Source organism: Vicia villosa, linkage group LG3 (genome assembly GCF_029867415.1).
Source record: "Vicia villosa cultivar HV-30 ecotype Madison, WI linkage group LG3, Vvil1.0, whole genome shotgun sequence".
In the NCBI taxonomy this organism is placed as follows: Eukaryota; Viridiplantae; Streptophyta; class Magnoliopsida; order Fabales; family Fabaceae; genus Vicia; species Vicia villosa.
The window spans coordinates 71,478,566-71,495,328 of NC_081182.1; the positions used below are offsets into that span (position 1 = coordinate 71,478,566).

A 16,763-nucleotide genomic window follows, 5' to 3' on the forward strand; every position below is an offset into this window, starting at 1 on the left:
GTTCTGAAGCTGTCCTGAATGGAAGCAGAAATCAGAAGCTGTGAATGTTCAGAAGATCAAAGAAATTCAAGTTCTGAAGCTGTCCTGAATGGAAGCAGAAATCAGAAGCTGTGAATGTTCAGAAGATCAAAGAAATTCAAGTTCTGAAGCTGTCCTAGATGGAAGCAGGAATCAGAAGCTGTGAGTGTTCTAGGGATCTAAAGAAATTCTAGTTCTGAAGCTGTCCTATGGAAGCAGAAGTCAGAAGCTATGAATTCTCTAAAGACAGAAGCTTATATGATCGTCTCTACCGAAATAATCAGGGAAGTCTTTTATTAAAGTTCTTCGAGTACTTATCTCAGGGGGAGATTGTTAATCTCAGGGGGAGACATATTCATATGCTTATGCTATAGCTGTGTAATTTGTCTTTTGCCGTCTGTTCTTTCTGATCGCAAATTCATATCATTTATATATGTTTTTGTCATCATCAAAAAGGGGGAGATTGTTAGAGCAAGATTTGTTCTGATCAATTATCTTAGTTTTGATGATAACAATAATATGAATTTTGCTTAAGATAATATGGTACTCTAATCCAATGCAATTTCCCTTTCAGGAAATATATAAAGAGTACGCATAATTCAGCGCTCAGAAGCTTTGTCTCAAAGGGTTCAGCATGCAACATCAGAACATGGTCTGGCAAGACATCAGAAGATGGTCGAAGCAGAATCAGAACATGGGTCTATGGAAGCATCAGAAGAACATGAGATCAGAAGCACTGAAGCTCAGAAGATGGTATCACGCAACAAAAGCACTTCACGGTCAGAAGATCAGAAGATGCTATGCACCAAGCTGTTTGACTCTGATGATATTCAAACGTTGTATTCACAAACATCAGATCAGAAGGAAGTACAAGTGGCAGGCTACGCTGACTGACAAAAGGAACGTTAAAAGCTACTAAAGGCTACGTCAGTAGACACAGCGTGAACAAGGCTCGAGGTAGTTGACAAAAGCGTATAACATTAAATGCAATGCTGTACGGAACACGCAAAGCATTAAATGCATTCAACGGTCATCTTCTCCAACGCCTATAAATATGAAGTTCTGATGAGAAGCAAGGTTAACGATCCTGAACAATATAATTCAAATTAACTTGCTGAAACTCTGTTCAAATCCAAAGCTCAGAATCTTCATCTTCATCAAAGCTCACTACATTGCTGTTGTAATATATTAGTGAGATTAAGCTTAAACGTTAAGAGAAATATCACAGTTGTGATTATCGCTTTTAAGAAGCATTTGTAATACTCTTAGATTGATTACATTAAGTTGTAAGGAACTAGAGTGATCGTGTGGATCAGAATACTCTAGGAAGTCTTAGGACTGAACTAAGCAGATTGTAACTAGAGTGATCGTGTTGATCAGTAGACTCTAGAAAAGTCTTAGAGGGTATCTAAGCAGTTGTTCCTGGAGTGATCAGTGTGTGATCAGAAGACTCTGGAAGACTTAGTTGCTGACTAAGTGGAAAACCATTGTAATCCGTGCGATTAGTGGATTAAATCCTCAGTTGAGGTAAATCATCTCTGCGGGGGTGGACTGGAGTAGTTTAGTTAACAACGAACCAGGATAAAAATAACTGTGCAATTTATTTTTATCTGTCAAGTTTTTAAAGCTACACTTATTCAAACCCCCCCTTTCTAAGTGTTTTTCTATCCTTCAGTTATCCGGTGAAGAAAAATTACAAACCGAAAAACTTGATTGCAAGTTATCGATACACTTTGGTAGGGGTGTGAAATGGTAAATATTAAATAATAAAATTATTTTAAAAATTAAACGGATAGAATTGGAATATTTTAAAAAATGTAGGGGTAGAGGGATAATAGTAGGGGTACGAGGTATAATTTCCAGACACCCTATACTGAAATAGATCACCCATTCCCCTTTTCTTTTCACTGTCGGTCCTCTCTATTTTCAACATGAACGACAACAGCAACAACATAGTTCGAACAGAAAATCGCAAAACAAAGACAAAGCCAATCACATACGAATCATAGATAACAAACTCAAGTCAAAAAAACAAGCGCAAAGCAAGAATACATGTTCAAGTGTGGCGATGACGAACACGAAGCAATAGACTCGAAACTGAGCAAACAACACTAATCAAACATCATGAAATCAACGGTAAAAAACAATTCGAAATCAACCGAAAAGGATAGAGTTAAGTGAAGTGATTACCAATTTCGCTTCGATGCCGTTGACACAAGCTGAAGCGTGTTGAATTCAGATTTGGGAAGCTGTTGACGTCAGGTTGTTGTGATTATGTGTATGGTTGTCGCGCGTCGGTGTTGTGAGTTGATTTGCGTCGGGGTGGGAGGATTGTGGTGTCGTCGAAACTCTGGTGGTCGTTTGTTGCGGGTGTGTTGACGCGTTGACATCGAATTGCAGAACCCGAAGATCGTTGTAGATCCGTGTTATCGTTGATACTGTTTCACGGTGAGTTATGGCTCTGATGTAGTTTGACTGTTGTAGTTGCTCGGTTCAGATGTGGAAGTTGAAGTCGGATGCGTGGTTCAGTTAAGGCTTGATGTAATAAGGTTGATCGATGCGTGAAATCTTGGTATTGTTGTATCGAAAGAGAGGGAGATGGCTTTGGTTGTGTAAGTGTTACAAGATGATGTGAAACATAGTGGTATGGGAGAGATTGATTTTTCATTCTTTACACCTTTGAATTTTCTTCTCTTTAACAAAAGAATCTGCAATAAAAAATTGAAATATCAGTGGAAAATAAAAGTTACATATCAGTGAAAATTGTAACCATCTAGCCCAAAGGCCCATGGATCTTCCTTGATGACCAAGGTTGAGAACCTGGACCATGGATCTTCCTTGATGACCAAGGTTGAGAACCTGGACGTACTTGTGTCCAGGTACGTCCAGGTGCAAAAAAGATTAACAATAGTTTAAAAGCTAACAAAGTGCATCCAGCGGGATTCGTATCCATGACCTTTTGTTTGCAAGCATTTCATTATTATCAATCGTGCTATGTTATTTATTTGAAATAAAAAGTCAATTGAAAGTGTATGAAGCATAGGCAACCATTCTTCTATTTATTAAAATTTAAAAGCTAACAAAGTGCATCCGGCGGGATTCGTATCCATGACCTTTTGTTTGCAAGCATTTCATTATTATCAATTGTGCTATGTTATTTATTTGAAATAAAAAGTCAATTGAAAGTGTATGAAGCATAGGCAACCATTCTTCTATTTATTAAAATATAATAATTTAAGAGCAAACGGTTATATTTTAAAATAGACTTTAAATCGATTATTTATAAAAATAGGATATCAATGTAAATGAATCCTAAATTTTTATAAAACTCAATTTTTGAAATAGCTTTGAATTTTTGAAAAGTGTGGGCAAATTTTGGGATATGACAATATGAATTACACTTGATTTTAAAATAATAGAGGGAAATTATTTTCCGTTTTTAAAAGATGTATTGTCCGGTTAAAAGAAGGTTTTGTAAAACAAGAATGAAATAACTTGCCACATGGCTAAAAGAATTCATTTGATTGGTCAGAAAAAATTGAATTAGTCAATTACAAAAAAGGATCATCCTTTAGTGTAAAATTAAAATTTAAAGAAGGATCAATTAGGGTGTTCTTAGGCATGTTTGATGCTTAGTTAGATAGTTTATTACATGAAAGCTGGACTCAAAATCATCACCTACTGTTATTTCTCTACTTATGCTTAAAGTGAAAGATTAGTTTTAATACAAAAGTCATATCTAAGTAGTAACACTTCCTGTGGGTACGATACTCTTATATTTGACACCTTTGAAAATTACGAACAATAAATAAAGAGTGTACAAAAAATCAGGACAAAATGAATTAATTTGATGGATTAAATAAATTAAAAAAATTGTAAAATAAAATGAAGAAAACTAGTGGTATAAATAATGGTTTGTGGCCAAAGGGTTTTGAATCCACATCTTATGTTTCACAATTTAAAAGAGTTACCACTTGGCCATGGATCAGTGGTGATAACCAAGTGCAAACAGTTCAACGAATATCAAATAAAGGGATACGTGCTAAAAAAACGAAAACAATTCAAAAAGGCCTGGGGCGAGGGGATTCGAACCCCAGACCAAAGGCTCAAAGGTGACAATAAGGCGTGCGCTCTACCACTGGGGTGGTCATACATCTGTTATAAAAACTTATTCCATTTGATTTTATTTAAAACAATGTCCTAAATTTAAATATTTCAGACTTCATCTTTAACCTCAAGTTAGCCATGGAATTCAAAGTATGATTTTCTTCAAAACTCAACCAATGGTAAAAGTAAGGGTGGCAAAACGGGTCCGGCCCGTTGGACATGCCTGTTTTGCCCGCACTTTTGTGCGGGGCGCGGGCCAAGTGTTACGACCGGCTTTTTAATTCTAAGTTATTAACCTAAAATATACAGAGTCGCCACCTATATTTATTCTATCCCAAGGATAAGGCTAAATACGGAAAAAAACCTAATTAGAGAGATTCTAAGTAAGTCGAGAAATTAGGGTCAAGGGAAGGTGTTAGGCACCCTTAACCCTTCCTTAAGGTTTACAGTGTCTCTAGGGTAAGTTAGGGTAAGTTTATAATAAGAGTATTACTGTAAGGTTTATGGTTTGTTAAAAATAGGGTAGAGGATAAAACCTTAAACCTATTTAGATTTGGGGAAAGCAAACCTTAAACCTATTTAATGGAGGAGCAGACCTTAAAACTTAAACCTTAAACCTATTTAGATTTGTTAAAAATAGGTTTATGTTCGTAGTTTACAGTGACTTAATGGAGGATCAGAGTCAACGTAGTTCGTAGTTTTTGTTGGTGTTTTTTTATGGGATTGTACAATTTATTTTGTATGTTTGAATGTGTTTTAGTGGGTTACGTAGTTCGTAGTTTTCATAGTTCGTAGTTATGATTAAAAGTTTTTTTGGTGTACAATCCCTATTTTTTTGTATTTTTTTTGTGTATTGAATAATTAATAAATAATTTTAATTAAATTAGAATAATTATATATTTTATAATATAGATTTATTAATTAAAAGGGTGCAGTTACCAATAATAATATCTATACAAATACAATATAATAAGTCAATATTTAGCAAAATTATATAATTGGATTCTAAGCTAAGTGAATTTTATTTTATTTTTAAAACTAAATTATCACGTCGTATATCTAAAATAAATTAGAAAGATGGTGGTTAATGCCATTCACAGTAAGAATATCAATCGTTGGGAGTGTAAAGCAGTGTTGTGCGATATTTGTCACATTATTGAAGAACATGAGCTTGTCATTATTTATCATACATACAGGGAAACTAATAGGAGTGCTGATGCTTTGGCTAAATTTGGCTGCGCTAGTCTGCATTATGATCGTTTTGAATACCCGTCAGTTTTTGTTATCCTTACTAGATGAGGATCGCATAGGTTTAATTTCTGCTAGGAGTGTTCTCCCGTAGTTTTCTTTTCTTTCTGGGCTAAGGCCCTCTTTTGTATAAAAAAAAATAAAAAGATTTTAATAGGTTGAGAAAGTATTAGATTTAAATAACTTCAGTAATTTACTTATTGAATTATTTAAGAATTACATCCCTTTTATCAAACCAAAGTATAAATTAGACAATCAATTAGTTATTATAAAATAAAGTGTATTAGATAAAATATAATATATTAGACAATATTAAATGAGGTTATTAGTTATTACATGTATTTAAATATAAAAATAACAATAGTAATATTATTAATTTATTATATTAAATTATTTATTAAATATAAATGTGGATTAGAAAGTTTAAATAAAATAAAGGGGGTGTGTTTTATGTGTATGAGTAATTTTTAAGGGTGTTAATAGTATAGGTCTGGCCCAATATGACTCAAGGTCTGTTTGGACAAGGTGATGGTGCGCGTACGGTGTTACGGTGGGCTGCAGGATTCCGATCGTTTGATCCAAATCTAATGGCCCACAGAATTATGATCTGGGGGCATAGATCTAGAATAGGACGATCCGAAGGCTTGCATGTTAAGCTGACTGAAGGTGTACTGTAAGGTTTGTGCACATGATTATTACTATTATTTTTAATATTTGTAAGTCAAATGAAAACGTGAAAGTAACTTTCACGCTTCATCTCCTTTCCATTTTCCATAAACTTTCTTGTTCCTCGTTATTCTCTCTCCTCTCTCTCGTTTCTTCTTCTCTAAAGAACAACCATGAAAAAAAAAAACAAAAGTTACACGGTGGTGGCCGCCGCTCACCACCGCCCAACAACAACGTGCATGAAGAAAAATTAAAGTTAAGTGTAATACTAACCCCTCTTCGATGTGAATCCTCGTGAAAATCGTTCCTCTTCGTCTCCGATTCTAAGCTCTCCTCCGATTTCTATTTGACTAACAGCGTAAGATTTTGAAGAAATCGCAATACCTCTTTGTTCTCGCCTCTCCTTTCTTCTTTTTTTTTTTTCCGTCCCCTTCTGTATATTTTATGTCTCGTTTTATAGTGTCTTTAGGTTTAGTTGAATTAGGAAACATTCTTTAAGTCTTAGTTATTACGAATGAAAGAAAATCAAATTGTTTTAGAGTTTTGATTTGCAGAATCAAGGTTTCAAAGTGTTAACGATTTGGTTCTGATTAAAGATTTGATTTTGTGCAATTTTCGGATTTGATTTGGTTTTAATTTAATTAAAGCTTGTAATTGTTGTACTTTAAATGAATGATTCTTTTCTTTTTTTTAATATTTGATTCAATTTGTGTTTATTGATTCACATGTTTTTAGATTTGGGAAAGAAAGTTAGGGTTTGTGTAAGGTTGAAGGTGGTCGGCGGCCATGAGAAACATGAAGAGAGTTCAACCCTAATTTTGACCTAGTTAAATATTCCTCTAAAAAAATTAATAAAAATAAAGAGTAATTTTTCCTGATAGATTAATATATACGTTAAAAAAACTTTCTTTTTAAAAAAACCATCAGCAACTAATGATGATGTAAATAATATAATATTTACAAAATTAATTATTTTAATAAATTAGTTTAATTAAGGCACTAATATTATCATTCATAATATAATGATATTTATAAGAACCAAAATACTATACTAAATGATTATTGGCATAATAAGATGATTTTAATACTATAAATTAATTTTGTTGGCATGGTCTAACTAAAGAAAATAGTACATATTTTTTTTCCGAAAATACATACCATAGTCCCAAGTGGTTATTTAAACTTTACAACTTAGATTTTTAGTCAATTATAATTATAATATAAGAATACACATTAAGTTCTAATGGACCTAAAGTTCAAATGAACTTAACATGATTTTCTAAAAGAAAAAATGCACCCCACTTATAGGATTAAATGGTTTTAAGGATGGCTTAGCAATTTAAATGTTAAGTCCACACACCCCCTTTTAGAATAAATTTAAATAATAAATTAAAAAAAGGAGCTATATATAAATATATAAAAATAACTTAGTGATATGAATAATTGGACGTTTAAAATGATAGGGCAAATTTTGGGTATGACACCAAGGTTTTAGGACCTCACCCTCTAGTTTGACCGCCCCGCCCAGCCTTGTCTTTTATGCGGGCTTTTGTGAGTATGTGCATTAACATAAAATTTTCATTTTTAGGCCTAAAAGTGTAGTTCCTGCGGGCTTAGTCTGCCCCGTCTTCACTTTTGGCGGGGCGGGCTAAGGTTTTAGGCCCGCACCCTCAACTATAACTGCCCTGTCCCCTTTTTCTGCGGGTTTTTATGGGGCGGGCATGCCCGTTTGCCACCCCTGAGTAAAAGTTTAAACATGAAACTTGCTCAGTTTTTCATCATGGATCCAACCATATATCATTCATTAATTTATTTAAATTGTTGTTCATGAATTCCCCAAAAAACACTATGAACCCTATTTTTTCAAAATCAAATTAAATGACAATCATCAATGACAAATAAAAACCAGTTGAAGGCTAATGATCCTCACATCTTAAAAAAACAAGATATAATCGAGTTTTATTCAAAATGGTGCTCTTAACATAAAGTTCAAAGTCAGGTTAACTTACCTCTAAAGTGAGAATCGAGTATAGAGTTAGAGCACTCCTGGAGTTGATGTGATGATCCCAACAACTTTTGTGGACTCCCAAGAGGGTTTTGCAATGCTTGCTTTGGACTGAAAATTCCTCAATTCCTCTGGCCAACTCAAGTTGCAGTGATGGAAAAATGAGATTATGAGATGTTGACCAAGGTGTTTCAGTTGGTTTTTGATGCAAACATAAGTGTCTATATGCTATATGGGATGTGTTGGAATGATGAATTTCCAATAAACTTGCAAGAGGAAACAGTTTTGAAGAAATGGCTCTTTGAAGCTCTAACAGAACTTTAAGAAGCAATTCTGAATTGCAGAGAGTTTGGAGGGATTTAGAGAGTGTTAAAGTGTGTTAAATGATGTTGTGGCGGCCTTTATTTATAGAAGGTCATGGAGGGGTCAAAGTTTATCAGTTTCACAACTTTGAGTTTCATGGCTTGGTTGAAATGCAACTTGGAGTTTCATGGCATCCCAAGACAAAGTACAAGGCTCCTCTAGGGTGGTTGGCACTTTAGAGGTGTTGCTTCTAAGCATGAAAGTGTTTGAGTGCAGAAGAAATAGTGTAGAAGCTCAATACAAGTTTACTTTGTGATTAAAGCTTCTTTATGCAAATGGAAGTCATGGCTTTTTGGTAAAACACTCCATAAATGGTATGATCTCTTGAGTAATGCTTCAAATCAATGTGTAATTCCTCAAAAACTTGTACAATCTTCTGATTAAGGGGAGATTTGCAAGAAATGTGGCATGCAAGCAAGAGATATGCAAGTTTGGTTCTTGATTTGCTTAAGTTTGTGTCTTGCAAATGACCTATAATCCAAGTTTGAAAGGCCAACCTCATCTCTTCGAATCTCCTAGTTCACACATACTATGAATGAGTTCTTATACCTTTTGAAAAGCCTAAAACATCCTCCACAACTTTCATGTTTGGTGTTTTTCTGGATTCACAAGGGATCATTAATGAAAATGGCCTCAAAATCAAGCACTCTTCAGGATCAAAATTGTCTTGTAAATTTTATTGTGTTTTCAATTCAGACATCAACTTCAAGGCTTCATAAATCAAAATACTTGCACCTTTTGGGAATTCATCCCCAAGGACAAAGTTGTTGTATGAAATTTTCTCTTATATTTGATCTTTGGAGCATTAAAAATTGTGGCTTGGTGAAGAAGTTACAAGCTTCTAAAGTTAAGTACTTGACCATGCAAAATCTATATAACAATAAAATCTTCAAAACCCTAATCTTGACTTTTGAGACTTTTGGATGATTTCCTTTATTAATCTTGACCAAATTACTTCAATAATCATATGTTCATGATCCTTGACTTTAGAAGTCCATAGTTGACCAAAATTCCAAAAGTCAAAGTTGGTCACTGCACAATTGACTTTTGCTAGTTGAATTGCAATTTTTCTAATACCAATTGAATCAAACTCTTATAGACAAATGAATGATATGAATGGGCTATAATGAAGTAATTTAGGCCCTTAAATCATTTTTTGAACAATAAGACCATGCTTTGACCAAAGTCAACTTTCCCAAAGAATTAGGTCAAACCCTTAATTGGTGTACTAGATGATTTTGAAAGTTGATGATCTTAATTTGAAGCATTCTTGAGATTGAATATTGATATTGAGAATATAAGAAGCTTGAGTCCCTTTGTAAGTCATAAAACCCTAATTTTTCTGAGTTGTCGTGATTAATTACATACCTTGTTAAACGAGCAAACAAGCAAACACATTTTTTGTATATTTTGAGGTTAGCAAATGACGCACGAATTACTTTATATGAAATGAATGATGTTAATGATGATCACACTCTTTTAGGTTTAGTGCAAATGAAGTGGTATCTTAGGGTAAAAAATTGGAATATGAAACTAGTGTGCATGAAATACGGATCAAACACGTCTTTATGGTAGTTATGACATGTTAAATTTTGAGAATGGTTGTTCTGAGTAGTGTCGGAGGTTTGGGTGAAGAGGAATCCGTTTATGTGTTATTGATGGTTTGATTATTGGAGGTTTCGATATGTGTTACCTTGGTAGAGAGAAAGAAAAGAAGGAAAATATGGAGAAGATTCTTGGGTAAATGAAGGTTGGATTTTTTAATGTTGAGATAAGAAACTAGAAAAAAATACCTTTCTAGGAAAGACATATGTTGATTTGTGAAAAAGGTTTGAAGAATTAGGGTTTAGAGGGTGGTAAGGATATTTGTTGTAAAAAAATAAGGGATTGGAGGTTGAAATATTTGGGATTTGAAGATGATTTCTAGGTTGAATGATGAAGATATAAATACGAGGGTTTGAATGTTTGAATATGGGTAACGAGTTTCAGGGATTTTCTTGAGTTGGCGATGAATATATGAATTTAGTTGGATGAATGTTTGAAGATTTTGTTGAGTTTATGGATTTAGTGATATGAAGGTTTGAGGTTATTGGGGAATTTCTGGATTGTTTTGGGTATGGTGATGAATATATGAACGTAGTGGGATGAATATTTGAATATCTTGATGAATTTCTGGATTTTTTATGCTTATATCGTTTAGGTTATTAGGGTGTTGGAAATTGTTGGTTGAGTAGTTGGAGAATAGAGAAAGTAAAGGAGAATAGAGAGAGAAAGAATGAGAAAAAATGAAAAAGAAAATGGGAATAATGTATGTTTTGCAATTTGGTAAAACAAATTGATACCTCAGATGATTGACACGTAGAGCTGATTGATGATGAAAATTCTGGATGAAATCTTGCATGGCCAACGAGAGTGAAATATGTTGAACACAATTGAGATAAGGTTGATGATGGGTTTCTGGCGTGAATCTTGAAGATATAGAGGAGAAAGAAAACGTGGTAAGTGTAGCGGGGAAAATCTGAGATCGAAGCCATAGGATTGACTCGACTCAATATTTCAGTGAAAGTCGCCATCGCGCTTTATTGTTTCCAAAGAAAAAGGGAAAAGAACGAATAAAACCCAAAGTTGTTTTTTAAAACAAAAGAGATCTTAGGTACAAGTGTTGATTATATAAGGGGAAGGTTTTAAGCACCCCTCATATCTGTGGTACTCCACAGGAACCTTTTTGAAAATCTGTGTCGTGTGTGCTAAAAAAGGGTTTGTTTTATTTTTAAAATAAGCTCGGCAAGACATTAAGCCTTGTGCCTACATACCTACTCGGTGCAATGGAGAAGTCAGAGCTAATGTAGTTCCACTTAAAAGGGAAAACATTTAAAAAAAAACGAATAAACACTTTATCATCGTCGGAGAGAAATACTCAGCCATTGATCTTGAGCATGAGAACAAATGAGTTCTTTGCATCACAAATGAAAGAAGGGCTCCAACTCGGATAGAAATCAACGAGTATGCCACTAGCTCTCTCACGCGGAAAAGATCTCATTATATCAATTAATTTCAAAATCGTGGGGTATCGCCACTCGTTTCAACAATTAATCGTGTCTAAACTTTTTGAAGAAAAGCCACTAAGGGCAAAAGATATTTTTAAGAAGAGGTTTTAAAAGGGTTTTACAAACATAAGAAGATTTTGGAAAAAGGGAGAAGATTTTGAAAATTAAAGAAGGGGAGGAGATGAAGAGGCTATCCTAATGCGTAAAATAAAAGCTAAGGAAAGAAAACGGTCTAACGGAAGAAGAAGCCAACACTTGACATTATGGGTCAAGGTAGATTTCCCATCCTTTGGATTATTAATACCAACACATTATCACTTGGGGATCCAGATGAACTTATTATCTTAGCACCACTTTGCATTAAGCACATTAAAATTCTGACGAAAATCGGGCAGAGTAACGGTTGTTTTCGGGTAAAATCCTTATCTCAATGCCTTGGAATTAATCATCAAGGACTTTCAAGGAAATACCTGCATACACAAACAGACAACAATCCAATGCCAGACAGACAGAATAACCACGGAGTAATAACAGAATAAGGGTCCAGAGGCACTAAGTCCATAAGTTCGAATCTCCAAAATGCTCGGGATAGTAACCAATAGTCCGAAAGAGAGCCTTATGTGTTTTTTAGATTTTTGTTGATTATTAGTGTTTTAGCATAAAAGTAAAGTATGGTCCAATTGGACAAAAGAAAATAGCGGAAACATAAACAATACGTCCAAATGGACAAAGAAAAAATAGCGGAATATAAACGTGATGAAATGATAAAGTAAAGCATAAAGCAAAATATAAAGAGCAATATAATAAATTGCGGAAATTAAAGTCAATTGTTAGATGTTAAAGATAACCATCTTGAAACTTGTCAAGTATGTTATCAAAGTTAGTAAGAAAGATCGATGGTGAGTGAAGGATGTTCTCGGATTTAAATTCAATGGAACTTTATCAGAAGCTTGATAAAATCATAGCGACTACACGATAAATTTCCATAAGTCTTAAATCAACCGCATACAATTCTCTTCCATATTTGATCTTTTTATGATTCGGGACACGAAATATTGCGCTATGTTAAGCAGATCGCCAAGTGATTTATGTAGAAATCACCCTACAACGAGGCCGGTCAAAACTTTATGTGCTAATGCATGCGAGAAACGCGATATGTGGATCACTCTCCGAAAGCAATACCGCACGAAAAGAAAAATAAGGAGCGATATAGTCTTTGCCAAGAATCCATAAGAATTCTCAAGGTATTAAGACTTTCATCGATCAAAATAAAAAGAAGCAAAAGATGGAACCACATTAAAAGCTCCTTTCATCCATAATTTCAATCACTTAATTTTGCGGATTTGGATTCTCATCCTATCGACGCCCTAAGTCCATTGAAATTAGAGAGAAATTAGGCATCTAATTTGTGATTCAAAGAAAATATCAAAAGAATGGAGTAGAAGAAGAGTTAGAACCAAAAACAAGTCAAAAATAGCAAAAACAAGCATTCTGCCTCACTGGAAATCAATTTCACTCTGTAGGAAATCAATTTCCTGCCTACAAAATTCAAATCTGGCGCAAAAAACAGAGTGGAAATCGATTTCCCTCTGTAGGAAATCGATTTCCTGCGCACAGTTTTCAAAAAAATAGCATTATGAACTATAAAACTTGGTTTAGGCAAACATACAAACACCTTATGATCACATATCAATTGGAGCACGCATTTTCCATCAATTTACCACCAAATAGGACCAATATAGCATCAAAGATGCATCACACACAAACACAAAAGAATCACATTATGATAGATGAAAAAGGATGAAGAAAATTACCAAATCTTGAACAAAACTTAGATCCACTTCAAAAATCAACAACACAAATCTTGATCTCTCAACAATTGAAGAAAAAAGAGTAAAATGGATGGTGGTTTAGCTCAAAGTTTGTGAGGTTCAAGATGTGACTCACAAACTTTATGAAAGGAAAAGAGCTTTGGTGAATTTGGTAGGGAAGAGGAGAGAAATTGCAAGGGGTTTGTTGGCTTTCCAAGCTTGAGAAATGAGAGAGTAGAGACCTCTATTTATAGGATGGGAGCAAGAGTAGTGGCAATTTGGTCATTTTGCATTTGATAATTAATTTGTGCTTTAATTGGTGTTTAAATGGTAAAATGAGGTTAAAATGGGATTAATGAAGGGAATTAATTTTGGTGAGGTGGAAAATTGGTAAAAATGACAAAAATAATCAAAGAAAATAGGTGCCAAAATGATGTCATGCTTCCCTCTTTATTTTTTTGAATTTGCGCACAGGAAATCGATTTCCCATATGGGTAAATCGATTTCCACCTTCAAATTTTCAAAAATTTTCTTCTTGCACTGTTTTGATTTTTGTCCGATCTTTTACCTGTAAAATATAAACAAAAGAGACAAAAATGCATATTTTTGAATTTTGGTTAGTATAAAACGAATAAAAAGCTACAAATGCTCGATGGTTCCCCTCAGAGATGATCACAGTATCAAAGATAGAGCTTCACAATGGTGCTCTTGATTAGTGATTAAAATGCAAATGATGTATGATCTTAGGGTCAAAAATTGGGATATGACAGTAAGTAGAGAATAGACATGATCAAAGTTTCTTTGTTCTAGTGATACCATATTAACTCATATTTAATGAGTTATTAAGAAATATTATTTTTCACATAAAAACATACTTAATAAACATTTACGAGAAAGAAAATAACAAATATCATTAATTTTTTTTATTGTAATTCCATTTAGAGGCTAATATATACACATGGTTGTTAATATAAAAACATACTATGTAAACATTTATTATAAATAAAAAATGTAATATAATTTGCTTTAAATCCATAGTATGGATGTTGTCTCATATTAATATGGCACCGTCGGTTAAGAAATCTAAAGATGAGAGCACAAGAAAACCAAATTGGCTTGAACTTCCAATAGATTTGATCAAAAACATATTGCAAAGACTTGATATAGTTGAAATTTTAACAATTGCATGTTATGTTTGTCCTCTGTGGTGGAACATATGCAAGGATCCATTAATGTGGCGTATCATTCACATTAGTAATATCGAACTTATACCATTGAACTTGTGTTGTTTGGAGAAAATTATTCGTCGTGCTGTTGATCTAAGTTGCGGTCATCTCGAAGATATTGCTATTGAGTTATTTTGTACCGATGACCTCCTCAAATATATCGCTCATCGGTAATACATATCACTTTTAATTTGTTTATTGTTCATTTCTAGGTAATTCATTTTTTACACATCTTAATTCGTAAAATTTTACAGGGCAAGTAACCTAAGGCGATTAAAAATATCAGATTGCAATAAAATTTCAACTAAAGGGCTGATTGAATTTGTGAAGATGTTTTCATTATTAGAGGAGCTTCACATTTCATTTAAGCATTTATCTAAGAACTCTATTGAAGTAATTGGTCAATTTTGTCCTCTTTTGAAGTCACTTAATCTTGTGGTGCTGGAATATGCTCACTTTGATTTTAATGATGAGGTATTTGCTATTGGAAAAACAATGCCCGGACTACGCCATCTTTCATTTTCTAGAATTGTGTTTATGAATGATGAGTTGTTTTCCATTCTTGATGGTTGCCCTCTTGTTGAAAATCTTGACTTGCAATATTGTCATGTTCGTGATTTGAGTCCAAGTATGGAAAAAAGGTGCCGTGAGCAACTCAAAGATTTCCAACTTCCAAAAAATAATAAATTTATGAAATATGGTAATTATTTTGACAATGATGAAGATGATTTTTATTATACGTCCATTGAAGATTATCTAGATGATGATTGGGAGAAAGATTTTAAATTTGCGGCTAGAATGAAGTTGCATCAAGATTTTAACCATCTAGGTCAGTATTGTGTTCCAGATTGGGCTATCAATTTGGGCTTACGACATGAGGATATTACAAATATCAATTTGATTCTACTTTCACTTTAAAATAACGTTTCTAGTTCAAATTTTACCTTCATAAAGACTATTATATATGATATGTCCTTTCATAATTTGTTGGCGTGTGTAAGTGTGTTATAAGTGTGTTTTGCTGTCATAAAATTGAATAATGGGATGGACTTTTTTTGTAATCTATTTTGTCACAATTGTTTTCCCTCTATGAGACTGCATTTTATAACATTGAATGGGAGTATTAGATAATTTCTTGTGATTATGAACTTTTTGATATAAATATTTAAGAACAACGAGACTATAATTGTTTGTTTTGGCCATGCCTAAATATCCGTCCGAACTCAAATGTTCCCAGAGGTTCCATAATCTCTCAATAATTTCGTTTGCCAATAAGCTTTGGATTTGCTCTTGATCTTGTTTTAAGCTTCTGTCTTGCACAACACTAGTCATAATGGTGTCTAAAGCTTATCCATGTCCCCTTGCTCTTTTTTTAATTTCTTTTGTATGAAATTTTTAATCTTACCGTTTTTTATTTCTAGGATGTTGTTTACTGCTTAATTGGGATTCATTAAATTTTAAATGTTTTAAAGTTTAAGTTTAACTAGTAACCAATTCTCTTGGTTATTGTTTGTAGTTGCTATAAACTTTTACAACTAAAAGTGGCAAAGATACTCTCACTAGAGAAATTTTTAGGTGAAAAGGAATTTAACAGATTAAATTTAGAAACAACCAATACAAAAGTGTCACATTATTAATAATAAAATAAACATAAAAATTAAAGAATTATTTTATTTCTCCCTCTACAACTTAAACATCACATATTTTAATAAGCAAATTGTATTAAAAAACACAAGGGGTGTTAACTCGATACAAGAGAATACAACAAAAAGAGGAAACAAACAACCCCTAAAACTAACCAACTACAAACCAACATAAATCTTAGAATTAGAGTTCTAAATGTCCTTTTCCATATCGCAAATTATTCTCGATAAATGTGAGAACCAATCTCAACCTATCAACTTAATTAACAACAAAGAGTCAATACTATTCCACATCTTGTTGTTAAAAACAAAATTGTTCCTACCCAACCAAATACACCAATAAACAAGTAACCAAAAGAAATCAAAAAGAGAAGGTTTAATAAAATTATATTACCTTAACTTGATACTCGACAACATTTGAGTAATCGAGCCAGACATCAACGCTGAATTCACATTAGTCCCGACTCCCACACCACCGACCAACCACCTCAAGACCTCCCTTCAAACTGCACCAAATTTGCTGCAACAAAAGAATATGTGACCAATGGACTCCTTAACCAACTCACATAAAGAACATAACCTATTGCTCAACAAATGAGCCATGCATCTTTTACACAATTCACTTTTAG

At 33.5% G+C, this 16,763-nt stretch overlaps 1 protein-coding gene across 1 annotated transcript; it reads left to right on the top strand.

Annotated features, from left to right (window-relative positions):
• Window positions 1-14,326: 14,326 nt before the first annotated feature.
• Window positions 14,327-15,409, top strand: LOC131658304 (putative F-box/LRR-repeat protein 9). The gene is made up of 2 exons (XM_058927612.1): window positions 14,327-14,661; window positions 14,746-15,409. The coding sequence occupies exons 1-2, from the start codon at window positions 14,327-14,329 to the stop codon at window positions 15,407-15,409; spliced, it is 999 nt and encodes a 332-aa protein (XP_058783595.1).
• Window positions 15,410-16,763: the final 1,354 nt, after the last annotated feature.